Consider the following 26,863-nt stretch of genomic DNA (forward strand, 5'->3'; position numbering starts at 1 on the left):
TAAATCTCAATTTCTTATAAACTTTTTTTTTGTGGTACCATGTGTTCAATATTGCACGCTTTGTCGTCGAATGTTACCGTTAGTAAGTGCACTGAGAGATTTTTTTCACATAATATGCTCTTCATTAATGAAATTTATGTTTAGTAATCGATTCAGAATTGGTATTTTTTGTGCCGATTAAAAAGATTTCCGATCTCTTATGTTGCAATACAAATGTTTCTTTGAAACTAGACATTAAAGGTCATAATGTTTGAAATTTATTTCCACATAAAATTCTGCCAAATTTATCGAACCAAAAAAAAAAAACAAGACATTAAAAATTGTGTGCTGATCGGTTTTCATGGTCCTTCAAAAAAATGTTGTTTGCTGATCTGTTAAAAATCAAAATTGAAGCTCAAACATTCTTGCAATATTTTCAGAGTGTACTAGGAAGGAGTTTCGCTCCCAAAAGCTTGAACGTTATATGTTACAAATATACCCTACATAACCTATCCTCCAAAATTCAATGCGATATAACTTAATTTGAACTATCGTTTCAAAATGTTTAACCCAGAATGTTAATGTAAACACTGCTGTTATTTCCCCTTAATAAACATGCAAATTCTCCCGTGTAGGTTTAATAAAGATTAAAATTTCGGTATTTTACGATTTAAAAAGGAATTAATCTAAAAACTTGATATAAATTTGATGTCATTTGTAAAATATATATTCATCTCTAAATGCCATTGTATTTTCGTGCCATATTTCGGCTGTTGAAATGTTTTAATGAAAAATCGTAAATTTTAACCTTTGAATCCGATTATAATGGTTTAAGATTCCAGATATTTAGAAAATCATTAGTATATATCATTTTCAATAATCTATATCGCAGATTTTAATGACATGCTAAAGAATCGACAGAAACATTATCAACCATATCTCCGATTTGTCGAAATGTGTTCTTAATTGCAATTCACTCTATCTGTCCGAACTTAGACGATACTCTGTAGCATTGAATTGGGTTCTAAAGCACGAGTATATTTGCCAACGAATGACAATTATAGATCATCTTTAATAAAAGGATATCGCTCGGCAATTGGACGAAAGAAAGTTTGGAAGTCATAAAGTCACTATAATCACATGCATAATATTCAAGATGCTTTAGCTCTGTATTACACGGGAAAGGACCTTGATTTTGAAGTATTGTATCGGTTGTCCATGCAACAGTTAATACAGATCTTGATTAGATAAAGGAAAGTCAGAGATATCTGCTAACTGGCTGAGGTATTATCAAATATCGGGTGATATATGTATGTATACTAACAGCAATGCTGTGATCAGAAATCTAATGGGTGTCTTTACGACATATAGGTTAACCGTAGAATGCCGCGTGAATGAGACTCAGAAATATTATAGGATAAATGTGAGGGAAATTGTATAGCTGACGAACTTGCCAGGAATGATGCGATGAGAGGGAAAAATGAGATCAATGCATTTATTGATATCTTTCTTAGAAACTGTCATTGGTTCAGACTGAACTATATGAAATGTCTCAAATCAGATGTTATAGCGAAACCACCTGTCTCTCTACGAGGTCAATTTGACCTATATACATGCTCCCAAATCAAGCTTATAGTTATTTCTCAGGGTGCAGATAATAATGCTGGTATCAGACATAACGGGACACTGTGCAATTGACAATCCCGCCAGAAGAAAGTGTCTCGAATATAACTACTACTCTAGTAGTTGTCATAATCAGGATGAAGAGAAACAATACCTCACCTCCTCTGCTTTGCATTGCAGCTCTCTCTTGTTCTGGATGAGCTATCTGGGATATGCCCTAAAAATATTCTAAATTGAATCTGGTTTAAATCTGGAAGTAGAGAGTAGTACTTTAATAGGCTCCTACTACCACTAGGGCATCACAACGGGACGGCAATTGGGTAGACCTATGTGAGCCACTAATTATTGATTGAGTGGACGGCAATCGGCACAGTACCCTCTTATGTAACTGGCCAGCTCTATAGAGTACAAACTGTGATATCTTAGCGCAGAATTATCTTTCATGTTTGGATTTTCTCTAGGATGTGTTACTAAGGGATCTTAACGAATTTGTGAAAAAGTATCGGATAGTCAAAAATTTCAGATGTTAAACTAATTGTTTTTATTTTTTAATTACTGACCCACGGTCCGTATAATTAAAGATTTGGATACCGACGATATTTTGGATTTTCCGAAGATTTCAACAAGCAGTCAGCTAGAGAGACAAACAGCCATAGCTTTATCGATTCCGCTATCTATAAAGATCCAGATAGCGGATAGCATCGCAAATTAGGAAATCATTCCTGTTAGAACGTTTAATCAAGATACATACTTTATCTTTTAAGCAGACCCACTCTTCTCGAAATCTAAAATATTTTGTATAGTTTCTGCTTATGACTATCTATAGGGTATCTAACGTACGCTATATGTATAACTGAGTAGTTTTCCCTTAATAAAACATTTTTATTTATTATCTTCATATTTCCCTAAAGTTCAATAAACTGACAAATCAAAATATTATTTAAGACAATATTGCATAGACATTAAATATGCAATGTCAATAATTTCTAACATTTGTTTAATGACCCAATTATGTCATAAATAATGTAAGAGCGTTGATAATACAAATCAAGAGACTACAATTCAAATTTTAATGAGTTAATACATGCACCTTAAAAGTAGTATTAAGTTATAAAAAAACATTTGGGGTGACCACATTTTATTTTTAAAAAATATATTTATCAAAGTTTTTTTTTATTAAATTTAAAAATTTACATAATATAATTTATATACAATAAAAATATATGTTTATTGGTACGTATTGCACAAAATGTTAAAATTGTGTTTAAGGATTAAATTAAAATTTTTAAAAAGAAAATTATCACTTAAAATAACTACAAAAAACAATTCTACAATTGATCATGCACTTTCTTGCGAACATTTAACAGGCCACCATGCGATGACCGCCCTGCTCATGATCATCTTCGAATGATACCCAAGTGTTTTGTAAATATTTTCGTACATCATTATCGGTGGCCGCTAAATCGATAAGAGGATTATCAACTTTCTTTTGTTCATATCGGGTGTATTATAATGTATCTCACTTTGGATTCGATGAAACCAAGAAACCATTTTGTTCTTTAAGAATATTTTTGGCTTCAAATTTAGCACTACTCTCAATATTGTTGTTGTTATTGTTGGTGCTATTATTATTGTTAACCTGTTCACCTGATGAACCACTGTATCGCGCGCAATTTTGAGTAGGCATTCTCAAAGCAAACGTGCCACCAACAAAGTAATTTCATGGGCAATTTTACGTTAGGGTACACAAAAATACATGGCAAGACAATTTCTCCTTATCCGACAATGGATCCGGTTCAGAACGCACAAACGAGAAAGCATTATCAATTGGAAAGGCATCTACAGAACAATAGGAAATTTTATAGATGGAAAAACGCATTAGGGAATCATCGGTGGCATGATCCAATACTTCAATACCCTCCTGTGAGATATTAACTTTGACGCGTTTTTGTGTTTTAATTTTTCTACCACCCCGCTTTGGCATTGGCAATCACAGTTTTTATAGCCTCCGAAGTAACTTTTTCGGAACGTTTAATTATCGATGGGTGTACAACCCAGATATTTGATGTCGTACGTCTGAAATATAGGCTTATATCTTCCTCATCATCAGCCTCCAACCTGCCCTCAAAGTTCAGTTGTAAATCATCAGCTTGTTTAGCATCTTTGGGGGTTTTCACATCTAAGCCCCAATCTTCACCGTCTATATAGCATCGTCTGATGTAAAATTCTGTGGGAATTGCAAAAACAAATAATAACATTAAATTTAATAGTTTTTTTTATAGATTTTGTTGTTGTAAAATTTGTAATAAATTGATACCCTTATATGAACTCAAGGTAGAGTCGGCTGTTTATAAAGAAAACTACTTAGACTAGATTGAGAGATTAAAAAAAAAATTGCGAGGGTAATTTTTTTTTTTTTTGCAAAAAAAATGCGTCGTACATATTTAAATTTTATTAAACAAATTTCTAAAATTATCAAGATTATCAAGGCTTTAGAATTTCTTCTACAATATTATTAGTTCCCTATGGATTATATGAACAGTTTTATGATTTTTGTAACCAATTACTTTATAATGTTATATTTGTAAAGGATCTCAAAAAATGTCAATATCTGAGAGTAATTCCAGGTCGATTTCCTTCTCTCTAGAGAGGCAAAGTCGGTGGTAACATTCCTGCGGATTCGCTAAGAGTTGTAACAAAATAAAACAGAACTATGAATATCTCTTTACTTATTAAGATCATTTCAAATTTGGAACCAATGATCTCTCGATAATAAAGGCAATATTCTAACTTTTAAACTTCTACCAGCTAAACTTAACTTTTAGCTAGTGTCTCTTACAATGATTGTCTAGAAAGTTTCTCAATTATAGGAGAGAGACATGATACGTCTGAGATATTTACTTGTTTGGGCAACTTTACTTATGGACTAGATCATGAGAAGTATCACAATTTCTAGACCTTAATCATATATTACAATCAAAAGGCATAAAATGAATACATTTTTAGGGGTTCATGAGATTAAATAAATTTCTCAAGGAGTCCATGTAGCTGACAACTTTGTGGGTACCGGCCATATCAGGGTTTAATCAGACAAGGTGTTAATAATGCTCTTAAAGGGAAAATACCAAAAGCTTTTATCGTTTAATAAAACTGATCTCAGAATACTATAGTATTCTGCAGTTATAACTGCATTGTTCATGGGACACTTTGATTTCAGATATTATCAATTAACCGTGGGAAGAGCTGCAGCGAATCTATGCTGATTAAGGAAAACCTCAATTGGCCATCGCTAGGGTGCCGTAGAGAGCAAGGATTTTGGGTAATGCCTTACTAGCCTCAATGATATCTTCAACATCTCACTAATTAAATATGATATCCTCATGATTGAACTTAATCTGTTATGTTGAACCAACGGCCTCAGAAGAGTTCTTAACAAATCAAGGAGTACGACAAGACCACATCCTGAGTTATAAACGATGTTTTTTTTATAAAATGTAAACTGTTGATGATACTAATGCTTATGGAAAAACGGAGTTGATCATAGATCGATATTTTCATAAAAGAATTTAAAATTTCAGCCCCTTAGCATCTCTAGTTGGTCGTGATCTTAACAGCCAGAACCCAGAATATATGTATGTATATACTTTTGTGGGTATATGATCGATGTGTTATTAACGCAAGGATAAAATCAATATATTCCCAGCTATTGGTGGTTATAAAATGCTATATTTAAATGAACTTGCGTAGTAGTGACCTTCACATTATATATTTTTTGTAAACAATCGAAAGTATATTATATACCGGAAACTTAAACTAAAAACATTTAACTTTATCATACTATAACCGGTAGTAACTTTTTAAGGAAATATCGCCAAAAAGTTCATGAATCATAGTAAATACATACATCAACTTAAGTTAAAGTACAAACTAAAAAACTGATTATTTTTTGTAAACAAATTTCATTTTTAAAACAAAATTATCCTAAAAACATATGCGTCATATCCTAAAAACATACTTCTGCTTATATACTTAATTATAGAAAACAATAATATTAAAAACTGTTTTGAATATTCATATTTTCAAATTGGTTTAAGTTTTAACTAAAACAAAAAGTTGTTTTTTATTTTTTATATAATAAATTTTATCAATTTTATTAATAAACGCCCCCTTATTTTTAAAAAGTTTAACTTTAACTACTTCGCAAAATAAAATTTATCTCCCAAAAAAGCAGATTGCCTGCAATTTATTTTATGATATCATACATATTTAACTAAATTAAACAAATTTCTATATTATGTTAACTTTCAATACTAGTATTTATATTTCTATAAATTATTATTATACATTTAAATGACTTAATCGTTTTCGCCTCTCAACAACTCACCTGCTTTTTTCTTTCAAATGCTAGAGAGAGTAAAAGAGAGAGACATGCAAAAACTATTTCAAACATTTGAACTTAAAAATTGTTCATTTATAAAAAAAACAAACTCATTTTATATTGTTAATTACATAGTTGTTTTATTACGTGCATATATTTATAAATAATTTCTATTTTAATTAGTTTTATTTGTTCAAATAAACAATTAAAACGATTAATAGGCGTCAACGTTATGTTTCAAATGTTTACTTTTACTAGATTTCCAAATTAAGTTTAGTTTATTTATTGCGGCAAACTTTCAAAGTACCGAAAAATTAAACATTTCAAGTAAAAAGGTCTTTAACCTGAGTTTTTTTATGATAGAAATTTTTTAGTTTCCTGGGGACAGTCTGTTTAAATAAAAGATTTTGACAGCTTATGAGTTTTTCATATACTATGTAGACTGACTTTAGACAAGACTATAGACTAGACTATAGACTAGACTATAGACCTAGACTATAGACTAGACTATAGACTAGACTATAGACTAGACTATAGACTAGACTATAGACTAGACTATAGACTAGACTATAGACTAGACTATAGACTAGACTATAGACTAGACTATAGACTAGACAATAGACTAGACTATAGACTAGACTATAGACTATACATAGACTTACTATGGACTAGACTATAGACTAGACTATAGAATAGACTATAGACTAGACTATATAATAGACTATAGACTAGACTATACATAGACTAGACTATAGACTAGGCTATAGACTAGACTATAGACTAGACTATAGACTAGATTATAGACTAGACTATAGACTAGACTATAGACTAGACTATAGACTAGACTATAGACTAGACTATAGACTAGACTATAGACTAGACTATAGACTAGACTATAGACTAGACTATAGACTAGACTATAGACTAGACTATAGACTAGATTATAGACTAGACTATAGACTAGACTATAGACTAGGCTATAGACTAGACTATAGACTAGACTATAGACTAGACTGTAGACTAGACTATAGACTAGACTATAGACTAGACTATAGACTAGACTATAGACTAGACTATAGACTAGACTATAGACTAGACTATAGACTAGACTATAGACTAGACTATAGACTAGACTATAGACTAGATTATAGACTAGACTATAGACTAGACTATAGACTAGACTATAGACTAGACTATAGACTAGATTATAGACTAGACTATAGACTAGACTATAGACTAGACTATAGACTAGACTATAGACTAGACTATAGACTAGACTATAGACTAGACTATAGACTAGACTATAGACTAGACTATAGACTAGACTATAGACTAGACTATAGACTTAGACTATAGACTAGACTATAGACTAGACTATAGACCTAGACTATAGACTAGACTATAGACTAGACTATAGACTAGACTATAGACTAGACTATAGACTAGACTAGACTAGACTATAGACTAGACTATAGACTAGACTATAGACTAGACTATAGACTAGACATAGACTAGACTATAGACCAGACTAGACTATAGACTAGACTATAGACTAGGACTATAGACTAGACTATAGACTAGACTATAGACTAGAACTATAGACTAGACTATAGACTAGACTATAGACTAGACTATAGACTAGACTATAGACTAGACTATAGACTAGACTATAGACTAGACTATAGACTAGACTATAGACTAGACTATAGACTAGACTATAGACTAGACTATAGACTAGACTATAGACTAGACTATAGACTAGACTATAGACTAGACTATAGACTAGACTATATAGACTAGACTATAGACTAGACTATAGACTAGACTATAGACTAGACTATAGACTAGACTATAGACTAGACTATAGACTAGACTATAGACTAGACTATAGACTAGACTATAGACTAGACTATAGACTAGACTATAGACTAGACTATAGACTAGACTATAGACTAGACTATAGACTAGACTATAGACTAGACTATAGACTAGACTATAGACTAGACTATAGACTAGACTATAGACTAGACTATAGACTAGACTATAGACTAGACTATAGACTAGACTATAGACTAGACTATAGACTAGACTATAGACTAGACTATAGACTAGACTATAGACTAGACTATAGACTAGACTATAGGCTAGACTTTAGACTAAACTATAGACTAGACTTTAGACTAGACTATTGACTGATAGTCAGATTCAACTATAGACTAGACTATTGACTGATAGTCAGATTCGACTATAGACAAGACTATAGACTAGACTTTAGACTAGACTATAGACTAGACTTTAGACTGTACTATAGACTAGACTATAAACTAGACTATAGACTAGACTTTAGACTAAACTAGACTATAGACTAGACTTTAGACTATACTATAGACTAGAATATAAACTAGACTATAGACTAGACTTTAGACTAGACTATAGACTAGACTTTAGACTAGACTTTAGACTAGACTATAGACTAGACTATAGACTAGACTTTAGACTATACTATAGACTAGACTTTAAACTATACTATAGACTATAGACTATAGACTAGACTATAGACTAGACTATATACTAGACTATATACTAGACTATAGACTAGACTATAGACTAGACTATAGAATAGACTATAGACTAGACTATGGACTATACTGTATATATTTATAGAACAATTTAGATGAATTCCATTATAGAACCATTTCGGTAAAAACTGTATTCATGCTTTAATTAATACTCTATTCTCCCATTACTGGAATTAGTCAAAATTTCTCTTATTTCCTATAACAATTTGTAACATTAATAATGTATCAACAATTCGATCTAGATTTATAAAAATGTTTGCTTACACGAAAGGTATTTTTTTTTTTTTTTCTTTTGTTTAAAACAAATTAAATACAGATAAAGCGAATATTATAAACAAAAATATTTAAACAAAAAATTACTTACTTTTGTGTTTATAGTGGGTTTTCCATTTACGAAAAAATGCCATGGTCAGTCACAGCTAACAGCGGCAGCAAATTGTATGAAACCAATTGAAAATGGATACAACAAATAACAAAAAATTGTACTCGCACAGCTTCACAAAATCAAAGTCGTCGTTTTGAATCAAATAAATAAATATAAAAAAAATTGTCCAAACAATTAATTTATTATTGAATCCAATGAACAAATACGATTAGAGAACAATTAGATCCACGAGATTGTTGTGAGGAAGGGGAATTTATGAAAGTATTGTAGGCCAATTGCTGAGAGAAAACAAAACGTTATGTTGTTATTTAAAAATTAGTGCAAACTTTTTTTGTTGTTTTTAAATTAGTTTAACTTGTTTTTAAAATATAGTTTGTTTTTAAATTTATTTTAATTAGTTAAGCTCTAAACAACGCAATTAATTTAACATAAACACACAAAAAAAGAAGGTATTAAACACTAAACTGTTTTTTGGTTCACTCCGTTTTGGTCGATTTATTACGAATCAAAAATAAACTTGTTTCTCCGTTCAAATTTGAATACAAAATGAAACGAAAAATAAAAATAACAATAAAATAATATTAAACAACGTTTCGTAGAAATTTGCAAAAAAAAAATATATAATTTTTTTTTTCTTATTCGTGAATGTGTAAAAACAACAAAACGAAAGAAAACAAAAACAAATATTATAAATAAATAATAAAAAATTTATATAAATATAAAAAACATAAATAATTCCATAACATCAACAAAAGCTTGAACACAATTTTATTTTTTCATTTTTTTGCGAATAAGGCTGAAGTTCAGATGATAAGCCAGTTGTATGCTCAATGGCGCCGCAGCCGCTAAATGGAGGTCGCTCTGAAACTCCTCTACATACTCAAAAACAAAACATAATCACTGGCCAGAGCATGGTACGAAGAGTATGCTGGATGTGTTGTATATGGAAAATATGACGACTTGGGACGGACATGGTAGAAAATATTGTTAAAAAAATTCATTTCTTTTTTTATTTTTATATAAATTTTTTTCTTAAATGATGAGATTATTTATAAATTTCTGTAAATTTCACCATATTTGTAGGGTATTATTAATTTTGATGTTGTCTTTGTAACATTAAGAAATAAATGGGACTATCTGACTTTGTAATTCCTAAAAATGTATGGAATATTTTCTATGAAAAGTAAAATTTCTATAAGAAAAATTTCCGGAACATTTCTATAGAAAAGAAATTTTCTAAAATAGAGAAATTCCGAAAAATTTTCTATACAAAAGGAGAACTTTCCGAAAAGCAAAAAAAAATTATAAAGAAAATAGAAATTTCCGAAAATGTTCTATAAAAAAGAGAAATTTCCGAAAATGTTCTATAAAAAAGAGAAATTTCCGAAAATGTTCTATAAAAAAGAGAAATTTCCGAAAATTTTCTATAAAAAAGAGAAATTTCCGAAAATTTTCTATAAAAAAGAGAAATTTCCGAAAATTTTCTATAAAAAAGAGAAATTTCCGAAAATTTTCTATAAAAAAGAGAAATTTCCGAAAATTTTCTATAAAAAAAATAAATTTCCGAAAATTTTCTATAAAAAAAAGAAATTTCCGAAAATTTTCTATAAAAAATTTCCGAAAATTTTCTATAAAAAATTTCCGAAAATTTTCTATAAAAAAATTTCCGAAAAATTTTCAATGAAAAAGACAAGTTTTCAAAAAAATTCCATAAAAGAGAGAAATTTCCGAAAATTTTCTCAATAAAAGATTTTTCCGAAATGTTTCTATAAAAAGGGAAATTTGCGAAAAAAAAAAGAAATTTCCAAATATTTTCTGTAAAGGAGAAGATAAAAAAGAGATATTTCCGAAAATTTTCTATAAAAAGATAAATTTTCCAAACAATTTCTATAAACAAGAAAGAAATTCCAAAACTTTTCTATAAAAAAGAAAATTGAGAATTAAATATAAATTGAAAAGAGAACAAATCGAATTTGTTTACATCTGATCTTTTCCGAATACAATTTGAAATGCCAATATTAATGGCGGTCTTCTTAATATAACTATTATGAACTCATTTCAATTTAAGTGGAAAATATCTGAATTACAAATAAGTTTAATATTAAATGTTGTTTCTTATTATCGAATTTTGAAAATTCCCCGAAAATCTTACATTCTGAAAAGATGTTTATTTGATATCTTATATATTTGTAGCAATTTTCAGTCAATGTCAGTATGTTAATTTCGAAAATTAAATTTGCTTCTCATTCCGTAAATCAAAAGTATCAAGGTAAAGAGCTTCTTTATAGGGAAGACTTAATATTTTATATAAATCTTTTCCTAAAAATGTTAAAACAGTTCGTCATACTGAAACCAAAAGTATTCTGTCTTATTTCAAAGACACTTTCTTTCTCAGTTCAAATAAAAAAACTAAAAAAAACTATATATAATCGCAATATTTACTATATTCAATATTTAGACGCGTTAACTATGACAATGGCTGCTGCAATGCAGTTGTAGAGGCAATGAAATACAAAGCCAGACAGACAGACAGATAGTCAGTAAGACTTTACTGCAAAATAAAAAAAAAAAAAAACAAATAACGACAGCATCATCCTCAACCATCCATCCGTCCATTAGAGTAAATATTACTCTCATAAGCTTTACCAAAAACTCGCACGTTTCGTACCAGGCACAAAATTATTATTTTGAAATGCAGCGCAACCAATGTTTGCGTTACAAAGGAAATAGTTGCCAGATTAACAGTTTTTAAAGAAATTTTTCATATTTTTTTTTTTGCCAAAAAGATAGAATAGCAAATATTTTATATAAAAATAAAAAGGAAATTTATCAATTTCTTTTAAAGAATTTAACGAATATTTTCAACAGTAAGAGCAATTTAACAAAAATTTCCTTTAAAAATTAAAATTTATCGATAATATTCTATAAATAAAAAAATGTTTCTACAAATAGAGAATTTATTGATATTTTTCAACGAAAAATTTATCAAAACTGTTCTTTTTGAAGATAAAATTGATCGAAAATGTTATTAAAACAGAAATTTATTGAAAATTTTCTATAAAAAATAAAAATTTATCATAAATTTACTGTAAAATGAAAAATATTTTGTCGAAACTTTTCTATAAAAAGATTTATTTGTCAAAATACATGTAAAAAGAACATGTATCGAATTTTTTATAAAAATAGTAAAAATTTTTGATATAAAACGAAAATTATTGAAAATTTTATTAAAAAAAGAAAAAATTTTAAAAAGTTGGCCTTAACGGCCAAATTTATAGAAAATTTGCCGTAAAAAGAGAAAATTTATCGAAAATTTTCTATAAAAGAAGAAATTTATCAAAAAATGAGAAAATTATCGAAAATTTATAGAAAATTTGCCGTAAAAAGATAAAATTTATCAAAATAGGTTATTCCTAGAGAAAATTATCGATAAATTTCTATAAAATGGAACATTTTATCGAAAATTTTCTATAAAAAATTTTCGATAAAATTATTAAAAACAAAAGAAATTTATCAATTTTTTATGAAGACAGAAATTTTTGAAAAATTTTCTTTAAAAAGTGAAATTTATCAAAACTATTTTTTTAAAAAAAGAATTTAATCAATAATTTTTTATAAAAACTGAAATTTTTCAAAATCTCTTATAAAAATAAAAAAAAAATTAACGAATATTTTCTATAAAGTGAGAAAATATATCAAAAATTTGATATAAAAAGAAACAAATTTATTGAAAATTTTCTATAAAAATATATATTTATCAAAAAATTTTTATAAAAAGAAAAAAAGTAGAAAAAATGTCTATAAAAAGTGAAAATAATAGAAGATTTGATGAAATTTAGAGAAATTTATCGAAAATTGGCTGTAAAAAGTGAAATTTACCAAAAAATTCTTTAAATAGATAAATGTAATCAAAATTTTCTATAAAAAGTAAAATTTATCGCAAATTTTTTATAATAAGGAAAACTTTATCGAACATTTTCTATAAAAATAGAAATTTATCGAAAATGTTCCATAAAAAATTAAATTTATCAAAATTTTTATAAAAACATTGAAGACTTTCTTTAAAAAGTAAAATGTATTAAAAAATTTTCTTTAAGAAAAAAAATTATCAAAAATGTTTTATAAAAAAATTTAATTTCTCAAAAACTTTTTTATGAAAAAAGACATTTATCGAAAATTTTCAATAAAAATTTAAATTTTATCTAAAATTTTCTACAAAAAATAAAGAATATTTACTATAAAAACGGCTAAACCGATTCACAGTGTGTTCCTGTATGCCTAGAAGGAAAATTAGGCTACTTTTTATTTTGAAATTTCAAGTGGGCGAGGTGCCACTCCTACTTACTAAATAACTATTAAAAGTCGTATATCTTGGAAACTGGTGCAATTAGAGTTCTCAAATTTTGCACGTACAACTTTGACATCCATAAGAATATTTTTGGACAAAATGGGCGAAATGGTTAGAGTGGGCGTGTCACCTTACATATTAAGAAAATATTAAATCAGTATATCTGAGAAAATATAACAGTTAGAGTCCTCAAATTTTCAATATGATTATTTAGGATAAAAAGTGGGCGCACTAGTAGCAGAGGGCGTGGCACTTCCCATATTATTTAAATACAAACATTCGATAATCTTGGAAACTATTAAAGTTAAAATCTTCAAATTTAAATTAACGTTTAGAAAAATTAGCGAACTTGCAATAATTTGAATGATATACATATATATATATCTATATAAAAAACTATTATAGTTAGAATCTTCAAAATCGTTAAGTGGGGATTTTTATTTATATTGTTTTTAGGGTAGCAAAGCACACTGGGTATAGCTAGTAAAAATATAAATGTTCTATAAAATTTCCAAAATTTTCTTTTAAAAATATATAACTTCTAACACTGAAAGAACCCTAGTCTAGTCTTTAGTCATAAATCGGTTGTTTGGAGAATTTATTATATTTGAAAACGGCTTTTAGCAAATAAATTACTCTGGCATCACTTCAATTATTATTGAAATTTGTATGAACGTATATAAAATGTAAAGGGAAAGGAAAGATAATGAAAATATATTTGGATTTATGAAAACCATTATACGAAGGTTGTTTAATAAATCTAACAAACAATTCAATATAACAAATATTCACCAAATTTTAATACAACCAGAAATATTATAAAATCATAACAACAAATTAATTTACAATTTTAACAATTATATTTTCCCCCCTTAACTTATCAAACACACCACGTATACTCAATACATGTCATAGACCGGGAATATGTAAAACAATTTGTATTATTTAAAATTTAACATTTTATATCAGTTTTTTTTTTTTTTCATTTACAATTTCTTTATCTTAAATTTAAACAAATTTTATTTGTTGTGTAGCAAAAAAAATTAAATTGCGTTGCGTTTTCTTTAAACAAATTTTTCACATAAAAAATAAACCGGAAAATCTTAAGTTTGTAACATACAAATTTTTTTCAAACTTACTTTTATTAATGAATTTGAAACTAGTTCAATATTAAGTATGACATAATAAAACAAAACCCGTTGTATTGAATTTTATAAAAATAGCTTATAAAATTATTACACCGTTTCTTTGATATTTTATTTTGAACACTTCAAAGCCACACAGCCAATTCTACATGCATTCACTTATTTGAAAAAGTGATTAACAATTCACTTAATTTGCAATAATTATACAAATTTTTGTTTTCCTATTAAAGTGTTAAGTTATAAAAAGAGATACAAATTATAAAAGAAATAACGAAAACAAAAAAAAAAAAAAAAAAACAATATTCTTAATTTCAAACACGTACACCGTTTGTTGTCTTAATCGAATTTTATTATTATAAATGTTTTTATTTATACGTTTGATTCTTAACAAAAAACACGCGTACTTAACGCTCCAAAGTTTTAAAATGATCTGTGCCTTATGCTCGTATTAGTTTGTTTCAACTCAATTTGGGCAGTTAGCTATAGCTACTCTTCTATGGTCTGACTCTACTATGTCTATAGAAATACTGAATTATTTGTTGTTGTGTTTTTCAAATCTTTACTCAAAAACTCATTTCCGTTCATTAACGTTTATTTTCTAATACCCTACAGTTGTGCATGGTACAGGTAGTGATGCTGTACTTCTGACATTAGTCTACACTTGTTGTTTTGGGGCGGGGGAGAAACCCCACCAAACTACTTATATTTTTATATATAGTTTTAATGGATTCTACCAAGTTATATTAGTAGTATTTCTTTGTCTCCATCCTCTCTTCGAGGTAAAACTAAGAGGTTAATGTAGACAACATAAACAGTTACTCGAAGTAATAAATTACACCACGGGATACAAAACTATCGAAAGCTAAACAAGAAAAATTGGTCTGACCGTCTTTAATAGATAATTATGAACTGTTCTTCAACTCAGACCTGAAGTTCAGCAAGTTGAAACCCAGAAACTAAAGTATACTTTTCTAAAGGAACTCAAGTCTGGTAGGCAGTACTTAAATCTGGTCACAAAATTATTCCATCACATCAGATTTTCGAGATATCGTGTCCTTTTTTTCTTGGACTAGCACTCAGGGGATGACCATTATTCATGTAGTATTGTGCTAGAATTAGGAAAATAGTTTTTGTAGGGAGGATGGAGGGAGTAGTGTTTAAATCTTTTAACACCGAAAGTGCGGACGGTACAGCATGACTTTTCCCTATAATGTGTTATGCGATCCATAGAATAATCGACTACAAATGGGTGTGTTCTTGATTAAAGACGTGTGTTAATACGTGTATCGGGAATGAGTTTCCTAATATGAGAGGAACACATTCCATTGTAATATCGATACACCCAACGTTACGACGATGCTTTAAACAATCAATAGAATTGGATACCATCAGTATCTTCGCTCTCTCCTGTACGCGGTCGTGTAGCTCCAAAATAGACTTGGAACCTTTGGTCCATATATGAAAGTTGGCGGTCGGAAATCGATTACAAATGAGTGTGTTCTTGTTGAAAGATATTCCACTCTAATATCGAAAGAACCACAAATGTATGTGTTCTTTATTAAAGACGTGTGTTTAGACGTTTATCGGGTATAAGTTTCCTAATATCAGAGGAACGTATTCCATTATAATATCGAATAGAACAGTGAAATACACCTCACGTTGGGTTGTTTTAATCAATCAATAGAATTGGATTAAGTATTTTCGCTCACTCCTGTACGCGGTCGAGTAGCTCCAAAATAGACTTTGAAGTTCCATTTGGATTGGATTAAGTATCTTCGCTCACTCCTGTACGCGGTCGAGTAGCTCCAAAATAGACTTTGAACCTCGGGCCCACATATGAAAGTTGTCGGTCGCAAAACGACTACAAATGAGTGTGTTCTTGTTGAAAGACACGTGTTGCCCTAAAATATACAGATATCGGGAACAAGTTCGCTTATATCAGAGGAACACATCCCACTCTAATATCGTTAGAACATGAGCGGTAGTTATCAGGATTGTTAGCCTCCCCCTTTTTAGGAGTATTACCAACTTTCCAGCATACAGGATATTTTCCGGAGTGGTATAAAATGTTGAAAAGCTTGGCTAATAGACCAGTGCCGGTATACCATCTGGTCCAGGAGACTTGTTTATGTTGAGATCCGATAAAATCCGTTTATCTGCACGCATATTTCGCATAGTTACTGATACCCTTTCTGATCAATCTTTTTCCAAGTTGGCCTGATCACAACAGGTTAGTTAACAACCCTTTACTGAATCGTATGCGCTTCACTACCGTTATCCGATTATCATGAATACATAGTTCCGCTAGGAGCGGCAAATACTCGGCGTGAAGTTCTCTGTGGATCTTATTATACATATTTATGTAAATTAATTGTCAGTTTTTTTTTCTGACAGATTTATTTGCCAAACAATCTACATTTCATAATCTATGATATTATTATACTGTATTTCAAAGTCAACTAGTATCAATGTGAATCACTTCACTAAGGTTAGCATGCAACTGAGTAAAATTTAGTTTCGTAATTTTTTTCCTTCTACTATTGACTAGAAAATATTCGAGTGGAATTTTCTACTCTATCATAGTATGGTCCACTAATAATGCACTCCTAAGCCGTAAACTGCAACAGTTGCAGCGTTTGTACATTCTGCCAACTGCATCTAGCACTGTATCAGTGTTGGTAGTACAATGCAGCTTTAACGGTTTAGCGGTTGATCAAACACACTTGCACACCACGTACGGTGTGCAACTTCGTATCTAAACATGTATCTATAATTACGCGTGTTTATCTTGGAGGTTTCTTTTGTATTTGCTTGGTTGGTACCGTACAAATACAGGTTGTTTTCATTGTTTTCAATTTACGTCTTTTTTGTTTTGTTTTTTTTTTGGGAAATTTTTTTTGTGTTCTGTGGCTTTGTCTTCATTTACGTTGTCATACTCTGAACTTTTATACACATGTTAATTTAAGTGAAGTGAACATTTTAAACTCGTTTCATTAGATTAATATTAATAAATAAATTTTTATTTTACTTATAAGTAAGAGTGTTATTATCTTTTTGTCTATTTGTAGTTGTTTTTTTATAAAATTTTATTTTTGTTTAAAAAAAGTCCCCCGAAAAATAAAAACAATGAAAAAATATTGTTTGTTTTTGGTTCTGTTAATTAAGAGATGTGAGAAAAATCATTTGTTTTGAGATTTATACTTTTTTATTTCGCTATAACGACATATTTAAGTAGTTTGTCACTGTAGGTATTTTTAGGCTCGATTATAGTTCAGACCACGTACAAGTCTATAGTTCAGACTGTAGAATGGAATATAGTTCAGACTAAAGACAAGTCTATAATCCAGACTATATTCTACTAGTTCATACTATAGACTAAACTATAGACCGGATTATAGTCCAGATTATAGATCAGACTATATGTTTAACAGTAGTTCTGACTAAAGTCTATACTATAGACTACACAGGTCAGATTATAGACCAGACTACTTACATATTAAACTGTAGTCTAAACTAAATCCTAAACTATTGGTTATACTATAGACTACACTATAATCCAGACTAGACTATAAACCGGGTAGACTATAATAGTCGCCCCTATATTCAATACTATAATTCAGATTATAGCCCAGACTATAGACTATACTGTTGTCCACAATAAAGGCTAGACTATAGATAGTAGTACTATAATTCAGATTATAGCCCAGACTATAGACTATACTGTTGTCCACAATAAAGGCTAGACTATAGAAAAAACTATAAACTAGACTACATTGATAACCAGGCTATAGACCAGGCAATGGACCAGCTAAGTACAATACAATCACTGTATTCCAGCTCAGAATAGAGTACAAACAAACACAGTACAGATTATTAACTAAATCATAGACCAGACAATGGACTTGACCATGGTTAAGAAAATAAAATAGTATATAATCATTTCTATTGACTACACCATTTTAAGTTTAAATTGAGAAAATAAAAATTCATATTGAGAATTACAAATTAAAATTTGGAAAATACAAATTAAAGTTCAGAAATTTAAATTAATATTGAGAAAAACCCATTTGAAAATGAGAAGTCCAAATTAATATTGAGAAATAATAAAATTAAATTAAGAAATGCAAATTAACATCGAGAACAAACTAATTGATATTCAGAATTCCAACATTATATTAAGAAATTACAAATTAAAATTGAGAAATTAATAAATGATAATGAGATATTTAAAATTTGTATGAAATTACTTGAAAATACTTTTTTTTATAAATCTTTTAAATAGGATATATATTTAAAATGTTATAAATTTCAATACAAAATTATTATTACCAATATTAATTTAGGTTTTCGTAATATCATTTTGTATTTTATCAATTTCAATTTGTATAGTCTCAATATTAATTTCGATTTCTCAATATGAATTGGTTTTTTTCTCAATATTGAGTTGGAATTTCAAATTTCAATTTGTTTTTTCTTAATATTAATTTTGATTCCTAAATTTAATTTTGTTATGTCTCAACATTAAATTGGATTTCTGAAATTCATTTTGGTTTTTCACAATACAAATTTGGATTTTCTCAATTTAAACTTGAAATGGTGTAGACTATAGTCCAGACTGTAGACTAGAATATGGAATAAACTATAGTCCAGACTATAGAATAAACTATAGTAGAATAAACAATAGTCCAGGCTATAGACCAAACTAAAGTCCAGAATATAGACCAAACTATAGTCCAGACTATAGACCAAACTATAGTCCAGACTATAGACCAAACTATAGTTCAGACTATAGAGTAGACTATGGTCCAGACTATATAGTAGACTATAGAGTAGATTATAGTCCAGAATATAGAGTAGACTATAGTCCAGACTATAGAGTAGGCTATAGTCCAGAGTATAGAGTAGGCTATAGTCCAGAGTATAGAGTAGACTATAGTCCAGACTATAGACTACACCACAGTTCAGTGTATAGTCTAGACTATAGACCAAACTGTATGCTGAACTCTAGTCAGTCTGTAGACTAGATTTTAGTCAAGACTACAAACTATAGACTAAACTATAGTCGTGACTATAATCTTGATTATATATACCCCAGACTATAGACCTGACAATAGTCCAGACTAGAACATAGTCCAGACTATAGTATGGACTATGTTCTGGAATATAGTTTAGTCTATAGCCTGGACTTTAGTCTAGGCCACAGTCTGTGCTGTAGTCTAGTCTACAGTCCTGAATACAGACTATAGACATGACTATAGTTATAGCTATAGGCTATATACATAGACTAGTCTATAGTCGAGACTAAAATTAGATTATAGCCTAAACTATAGTCCAGACTACGGACTATAATAAAGACTTTAGATTAGACTATAGCCCAGACTGTTGACTAAACTATAAACTAGACCATAGTCCAGACTATACTACAATCCAGACTATAGCTTAGACTATAATCAACATTATATGATTGTTGCCCAGACTTTCGTCTATATATATAGTTCCTGACTAGATACTAAACTGTAGTCCTCACTATAGTCTTAACTAGACTAGACTTTAGTTCAGACAATAGAGTTAACTACAATTCAGACTATAGCTCTAGTTTGAACATTTTTACAAACTATAAATTCTCTAACTTTTATTAAGGACTCTTAAATTCGACCTAGAAAAGTCTAACTGACCTTTTGAAGTATTTCTTATATATAAATAAGATAAAACATGATAAACTTTACATTATTTTTATCTTGTACTTTTAAAATTGTTTATGATAATAAAGTTATATTTACACATGTTATATATTTTTATTTAAATATTTTGTTAACAAGTAAGAATGTCTCATATATTTAAATAAGATACGAGTGTGCTAGAGATAAGATGTTAATATTCTAAAAACGTGTTATAGAGCAATAGAAATTACTCAGATTGTCGTATTACGTTAATTAGAATATGAAATTAGTTAAATTTTTTACGCTTTAAAATAAAATAACAATTTGAAGCTTAGGACTTTGCCCTATAAAAATAATGCTTAAAATGATTTTCCAAATAAATTTTTTAAGGTTCAGGACCAGATGAATCAGAAATTTTATTGTCGAAACTCTGAAATTCAATATTTTTTTAGTGTGCGACGTTCGAGGTAAAGGTTTAGTTAAGAACAATTTTAATTTATGACTTATTACAAAAAAATTTTATAAAAATTTAAAAAAATATATATAATAAGTTGAAAGAACTTTCTATAGATTAAAACCAAACAATCTTACTTGACTACCAGTTTTAAAAGTTAAACAATAAACATAAATATATCCTTGATTACAATTTTTATTGTTACATTTTATTAAAATCCAAAAAATATGTATATTAAGCAGTACGAGTAATCAAAGCTAAATTTCAAGTTGAAAGAACTTTCTATAAATTTTAATGAAAATAATCTGGCTTGACTACCAGTCTACCCAGTTTATCATGAATGGGTTTTTTGTTCCAATGTTGCTTGGATCTTAATAATTCTTGAAACAATAAAAAAAAATCAAAACAAATACATCACATACATTTTACATTGCATCAGTTTTTGAACATGCATGATGTAACATCAATTTAACATTGCAACGGACGCGACGCATTTACCGCAAACTTGTACGAGAGTCGCAAACGCTTGAATTTAAAAGTTCAATGTACAATTATGGCTTAAATTCTGTTTTTGGCTAAAAAAAATTGTACGTACACACTCTACAACTCGGCTAGAGTAATAACAACCTATGAGTTGTAATAAATTTATGTATGATGCAACTAGAAGTCTAATAAAAAAAATAGCAAAAAGACCAGACTTTTAAAAGAATTTAAATTCTGCAGTTACAGTCATACTTAAATATTAAAAATACTGAACATCTAACATAAACTTTTAAATAAAAATTTTATTAATTTAAACCTCTGTTTTTTCGCAATGTTTTTAAAACATGTTTAGATTCCAAAAATTGTTAATTGTTATTTATGTTATGACAAAAATGATTTTATGGTCGGAAACAAATTGGAATAGTTTTGAATTAAACATTGTTTAAGTGTCTATAATTACTCTTCAATCCTCTAATTATAGAAATTTGTCAATAGTTTATTCTATAATCTAATTTATATGCTATAGTCTAGTGTATAGTCTAGTCTATAGACTATTCTAGTCTATACTCCAGTCTGCAGTGTAGGCTATAGTCTAGTCTATAGTCGTCTAGTCTATAGTCGTCTAGTCTATAGTCGTCTAGTCTATAGTCGTCCAGTCTATAGTATACTATATAGTCTAGTATATAGTCTAGTTCATAGTGTAGTCTATAGTCGTCTAGTCTATAGCCTAATAGTGTAGTCTAGTCTATAGTCGTCTGGTCTATAGTCGTCTAGTCTATAGTCGTCTGGTCTATAGTCTACAGTCTTGTCTATAGTCTAGTCTATAGTCTACAGTCTTGTCTATAGCCTAGTCTAGTCTATAGTCTAGTCATAGTCTAGTCTACAGTCTAGTCTACAGTCTAGTCTATAGTCTAGTCTATAGTCTAGTCTACAGTCTAGTCTAGTCTATATTCTAGTCTATAGTGTAGTCTAGTCTATAGTCTAGTCTATATTCTAGTCTATAGTCTAGTCTATAGTCTAGTCTATAGTGTAGTCTATAGTCTAGTATATAGTCTAGTCTATAGTGTAGTCTATACGTCTAGTCTGTAGTGTAGTCTATAGTCTAGTATATAGTCTAGTTCATAGTTTAGTCTATAGCCTAGTCTGGTCTATAGCCTAATAGTCTCGTCTATAGTCTATGTAGTCTATAGTTTTAGTTTATAGTCTAGTCTATAGTCTAGTCTATAGTCTAGTCTAGTCTAGTCTATAGTCTAGTCTATAGTCTAGTCTATAGTCTAGTCTATAGTCTAGTCTATAGTCTAGTCTATAGTCTAGTCTATAGTCTAGTCTATAGTCTAGTCTATAGTCTAGTCTATAGTCTAGTCTATAGTCTAGTCTAGTAGTCTAGTCTAGTAGTATAGTCTAGTCTATAGTCTAGTCTATAGTCTAGTCTATAGTCTAGTCTATAGTCTAGTCTATAGTCTAGTCTATAGTCTAGTCTATAGTCTAGTCCTATAGTCTAGTCATAGTCTAGTTCTAGTCTCTAGTCTAGTCTATAGTCTAGTCTATAGTCTAGTCTATAGTCTAGTCTATAGTCTAGTCTATAGTCTAGTCTATAGTCTAGTCTATAGTCTAGTCTATAGTCTAGTCTATAGTCTAGTCTATAGTCTAGTCTATAGTCTAGTCTATAGTCTAGTCTATAGTCTAGTCTATAGTCTAGTCTATAGTCTAGTCTATAGTCTAGTCTATAGTCTAGTCTATAGTCTAGTCTATAGTCTAGTCTATAGTCTAGTCTATAGTCTAGTATATAGTCTAGTCTATAGTCTAGTCTATAGTCTAGTCTATAGTCTAGTCTATAGTCTAGTCTATAGTCTAGTCTATAGTCTAGTCTAGTAGTCTAGGCTATAGTCTAGTCTATAGTCTAGTCTATAGTCTAGTCTATAGTCTAGGCTATAGTCTAGTCTATAGTCTAGTCTATAGTCTAGTATAGTCTAGTCTATAGTCTAGTCTACAGTCTAGGTCTATAGTGTAGTATACAGTCTAGTCTTTAGTCTAGTCTATAGTCAAGTCTATAGTCTAGTCTATTGTCTAGTCTATAGTCTAGTCTTTAGTCTAGTCTCTAGTCTAGTCTAGTCTATGTCGAGTCTATAGTCTAGTCTATTGTCTAGTCTATAGTTCAGTATATGTCTACTCTATAGTGAGTAGTCTATAGTCTAGTCTATAGTCTAGTCTAGTCTATAGTCTAGTCCATAGTCTAGTCTATAGTCCAGTCTATAGTCTAGTCTATAGTCTAGTTATAGTCTAGTTCAGAGGTCTAGTCTATAGTATACTATATAGTCAAGTATATAGTCTAGTCTATAGTCCAGTCTATAGTCTAGTCTATAGTCTAGTCTATAGTCTAGTTCAGAGTCTAGTCTATAGTATACTATATAGTCAAGTATATAGTCTAGTTCATAGTGTAGTCTATAGCCTAGTCTGGTCTATAGCCTAATAGTCTCGTCTATAGTCTATGCAGTCTATTGTTTAGTTTATAGTCTAGTCTATAGTCTAGTCTATAGTCTAGTCTATAGTTTAGTCTATAGTCTAGTCTATAGTCTAGTCTATAGTCTAGTCTATAGTCTAGTCTATAGTCTAGTCTATAGTCTAGTCTATAGTCTAGTCTATAGTCTAGTCTATAGTCTAGTCTATAGTCTAGTCTATAGTCTAGTCTATAGTCTAGTCTGTAGTCTAGTCTACAGTCTAGTCTATAGTGTAGTATACAGTCTAGTCTAGAGTCTAGTCTATGGTCTAGTCTATAGTCTAGTCTTTAGTCTAGTCTATTGTCTAGTCTATAGTCTAGTCTTTAGTCTAGTCTATAGTCTAGTCTATTGTCTAGTCTATAGTCTAGTCTTTAGTCTAGTCTATAGTCTAGTCTATAGTTCAGTATATATCCTAGTATATAGTCTACTCTATAGTGTAGTAGTCTATAGTCTAGTTTAGTCTCAATGCTGTAGGGAAGACTACAAGAATATAGTCAAGAGTATATATAGACTTGTCTGTAGTCATGGCTATAGTCAAGACTATAGTCTGCTTTATAGTCGTAGAAACAGTTCTGTCTATAAATAGTCAAGCCCATAATCTATGCTATAGTCAAAAAAATTTCCAGTTCTATGGTCGACGTAATGCTGTAAAAAACAGATTCTTGTTCTACTTGGATCCACATTTCAGAAAAAATTATATCACATCCCAGGTATTTATTTTTGTCGCATAATGTAGTCATTGAAGGCTTAAATAAAACTCTAAAAAGCTATGCAAATTTATGATGCTATTTATGTTAAGCGTGTGTTATGAAATTCTAGGAATAGATAAGTCTATTAATTAAATATTTTATTTAATAATATTTAGAAATACTTATCAATTTATATTAAAAATAAAAACGAAACCAAAAACATCTATATTTGGAGCTACAGTTGTGGACAAAATAATATGTACATCAAAACAAAAAGTGGTTTCAAAATCAAAAGTTTTGAATTGGATTAAAATGAATTTTGTGTTTACTTTTGCCAGAGGAAACGGTGTTTTTTACATCTACGTAATTTGTAAACACGCGTCTTAATTATAATCTTAACTTTGGTTTTTAAAAGTTTTTTATTTAATAACATTTCGTACAATAAATAAGTCTAATATATGTAGATCGGTATTAAATGACTATAATGTGATCACTATACAAATAAGGTCTATTTTCTTCGAAGTTATAGATATATGTATATCAGTCTTGCCAAGGATTGTGTGAATTGAATATATTGTATTGAAAATTTATCGCCATCTGAAGAATGTAAAAGAAAATCTGATTGGATCGGAAACCATGGAATGATGTAATGATGTATGTGTAATTTTTTTATTAATTATTCTGTTTAATGATAGTTTTACACATGTATGATTGTATTACAAGTATTTTACTACAGATTTTTGAACTAATAAGAACTTGACATTGACGCAGACCACTCACTCAACATAACAATTAATAAGTTTAATTCTGAAAAAAAATTATTCTTATCAACATAAGTTCTACGCTCGCTTATAAATTCATACCAATACAATGATCACAAAATCTAATAATGAAGATTAAATGATCATCTACAATTTGAGGGATAATGATAATTCCTGACGTTTTGTCTGAAAGCTTAACTAAGAACAAAAAGAAATTTAATTTCTAAAAATCAGTTTGAAAAACTTACTTGATCAGAGAAGACATTGGAGAATGAATCGCTTACAATGGCTTTTAGGCCTCGTTTTAGTGGCTTTTATCTGCATGGTGGGCGTGCAGGCCGATAGTGACAGTGATAGTGGCAGTGATAGTAATAGTAATGAAAGTGGTAGTAAAAAACATCATAAGAAATATAATTATCCACCACCACCGCCTGCCGCCCATCCACATCCATATGGTCATCCTAATTATTATAATCATCCAGTTTATATGCCACAAGGACCACCAACACCCTATGGCGGTTATTATCCTCCTCCTCCCTATTATTATGGCTATCCACCTCAACAACCCCCACCACCACCACCTCCAGCTAACTATGGTCCTTATGGCGGCTATTACAATCAACCTCCTCTACCAGTACAACAACCTGGACCACCACCTCCACAATTTCAAGGCGAACCAACACAAGCACCTCAAGGATTTCCCGGCATACCCGGTGGTACCAGCACTATTAATCATTCGTTAAAAGTAAATAAGGAATATAAGGAAGATGGTCATCATTATAAGCCTGATGGTACACTAAGCAATTAAAATTGTATGTATAATTAATGGATGTCAATAAAGAATAATCTATATATACAGTGTCTCTCATAAGTATTCGAATTTAGGTAAACTATGAAAAGAAACCAAATTTAATAATATATTTTGTGTGGAAAATAAATAAATTAATTTGTTATATTGTCTAGATAGTCCTTATGTTTGATATCACGCTTTTTAAAACTTGAAAAATTTGCATTGATTTAAATTAATTGTGGTTTTAAAAAAAAGTCCATGAAATTGCCTCACAAAAGTATACGAATTTTTCCTGTATTTCATATTTGATCATATTATACGCAACACAAATTTTAGAATCGAATGGTTTTATGCTTAATATTGTTTTAAGGGGTTACTATCAACCACATGGATATATTTTTGACCCATTTGGTCCACAATTTTGGGGGATTTGTACCCTCTGTTAATGTAATATCATTAAAATGGCGATTTTTGGCTATATTTGTAATGTTTTCACCATTTTTTCAGAGATAAAACTAAAATTTAATATTGGAATTTAATAGAACCCATAGGGTATCTAAAAATTATATTTTTTGTTATAAGGATCTGTACTTAAACGTTCCAAGATGTATTTTTGGTATCGTTTTTCAGTTTCTAATTGAATTATCTGGATCATAAGTCCCTTTTCGTACCTCTAGGGACGATATTTTCCGACAAAGTTGTCTAGTGTATATTCATGCACATATTGGCACTAATGTATTTTAAATTTTCAATATATTATAGCGGTATACAACCCCAAAACATGCCTTAACAAAACGTCATCCTATATAGTAGATTTCAGTTTTTACTACTCGTAACTTTCACGCTTATGTTGCCCGTTACAATAACACTGTAAGTCCTAAATTTTGGTTTTAATTTGATCATAGTAAATAATATTTAAACACATATCAACATTTTTGATGTGATCATAATGATATCGTGCCATGCAGCATGGAGGCCATTGGTATATAAAAATAATGATTTTACTATTTTGAATGGTGCTTCTTCGAGGCATGTTTTGGAGTTGTACACTTCCACAACACATTGAAAACTTAAAATGTATAAAAGCTGAT

General features: G+C 29.5%; 1 protein-coding gene, 1 long non-coding RNA gene and 1 pseudogene across 2 annotated transcripts; 1 reads left to right on the forward strand and 2 right to left on the reverse strand.

The window, feature by feature from the left end:
* Positions 1-2,846: 2,846 nt before the first annotated feature.
* On the reverse strand, positions 2,847-6,094 carry LOC119611232 (annotated as a pseudogene).
* A 2,859-nt stretch (positions 6,095-8,953) lies between these two features.
* On the reverse strand, positions 8,954-14,744 carry LOC119611239. The gene is made up of 2 exons (XR_005232053.1): positions 14,432-14,744; positions 8,954-9,222 (listed from the first exon to the last, which is right to left on the reverse strand). It is a non-coding gene; the product is annotated as an uncharacterized LOC119611239 (long non-coding RNA).
* Positions 14,745-25,204: 10,460 nt separating this feature from the next.
* On the forward strand, positions 25,205-25,838 carry LOC119611234 (extensin-1-like). The gene has a single exon (XM_037966750.1). The coding sequence runs from the start codon at positions 25,254-25,256 to the stop codon at positions 25,788-25,790; it is 537 nt and encodes a 178-aa protein (XP_037822678.1). The 5' UTR covers positions 25,205-25,253; the 3' UTR covers positions 25,791-25,838.
* The last annotated feature ends 1,025 nt before the right edge of the window (positions 25,839-26,863 follow it).

This window comes from Lucilia sericata, unplaced genomic scaffold, assembly GCF_015586225.1.
Source record: "Lucilia sericata isolate MDLA Ls3-8-SP2 unplaced genomic scaffold, ASM1558622v1 Contig001394F_arrow, whole genome shotgun sequence".
NCBI lineage: Eukaryota > Metazoa > Arthropoda > Insecta > Diptera > Calliphoridae > Lucilia > Lucilia sericata.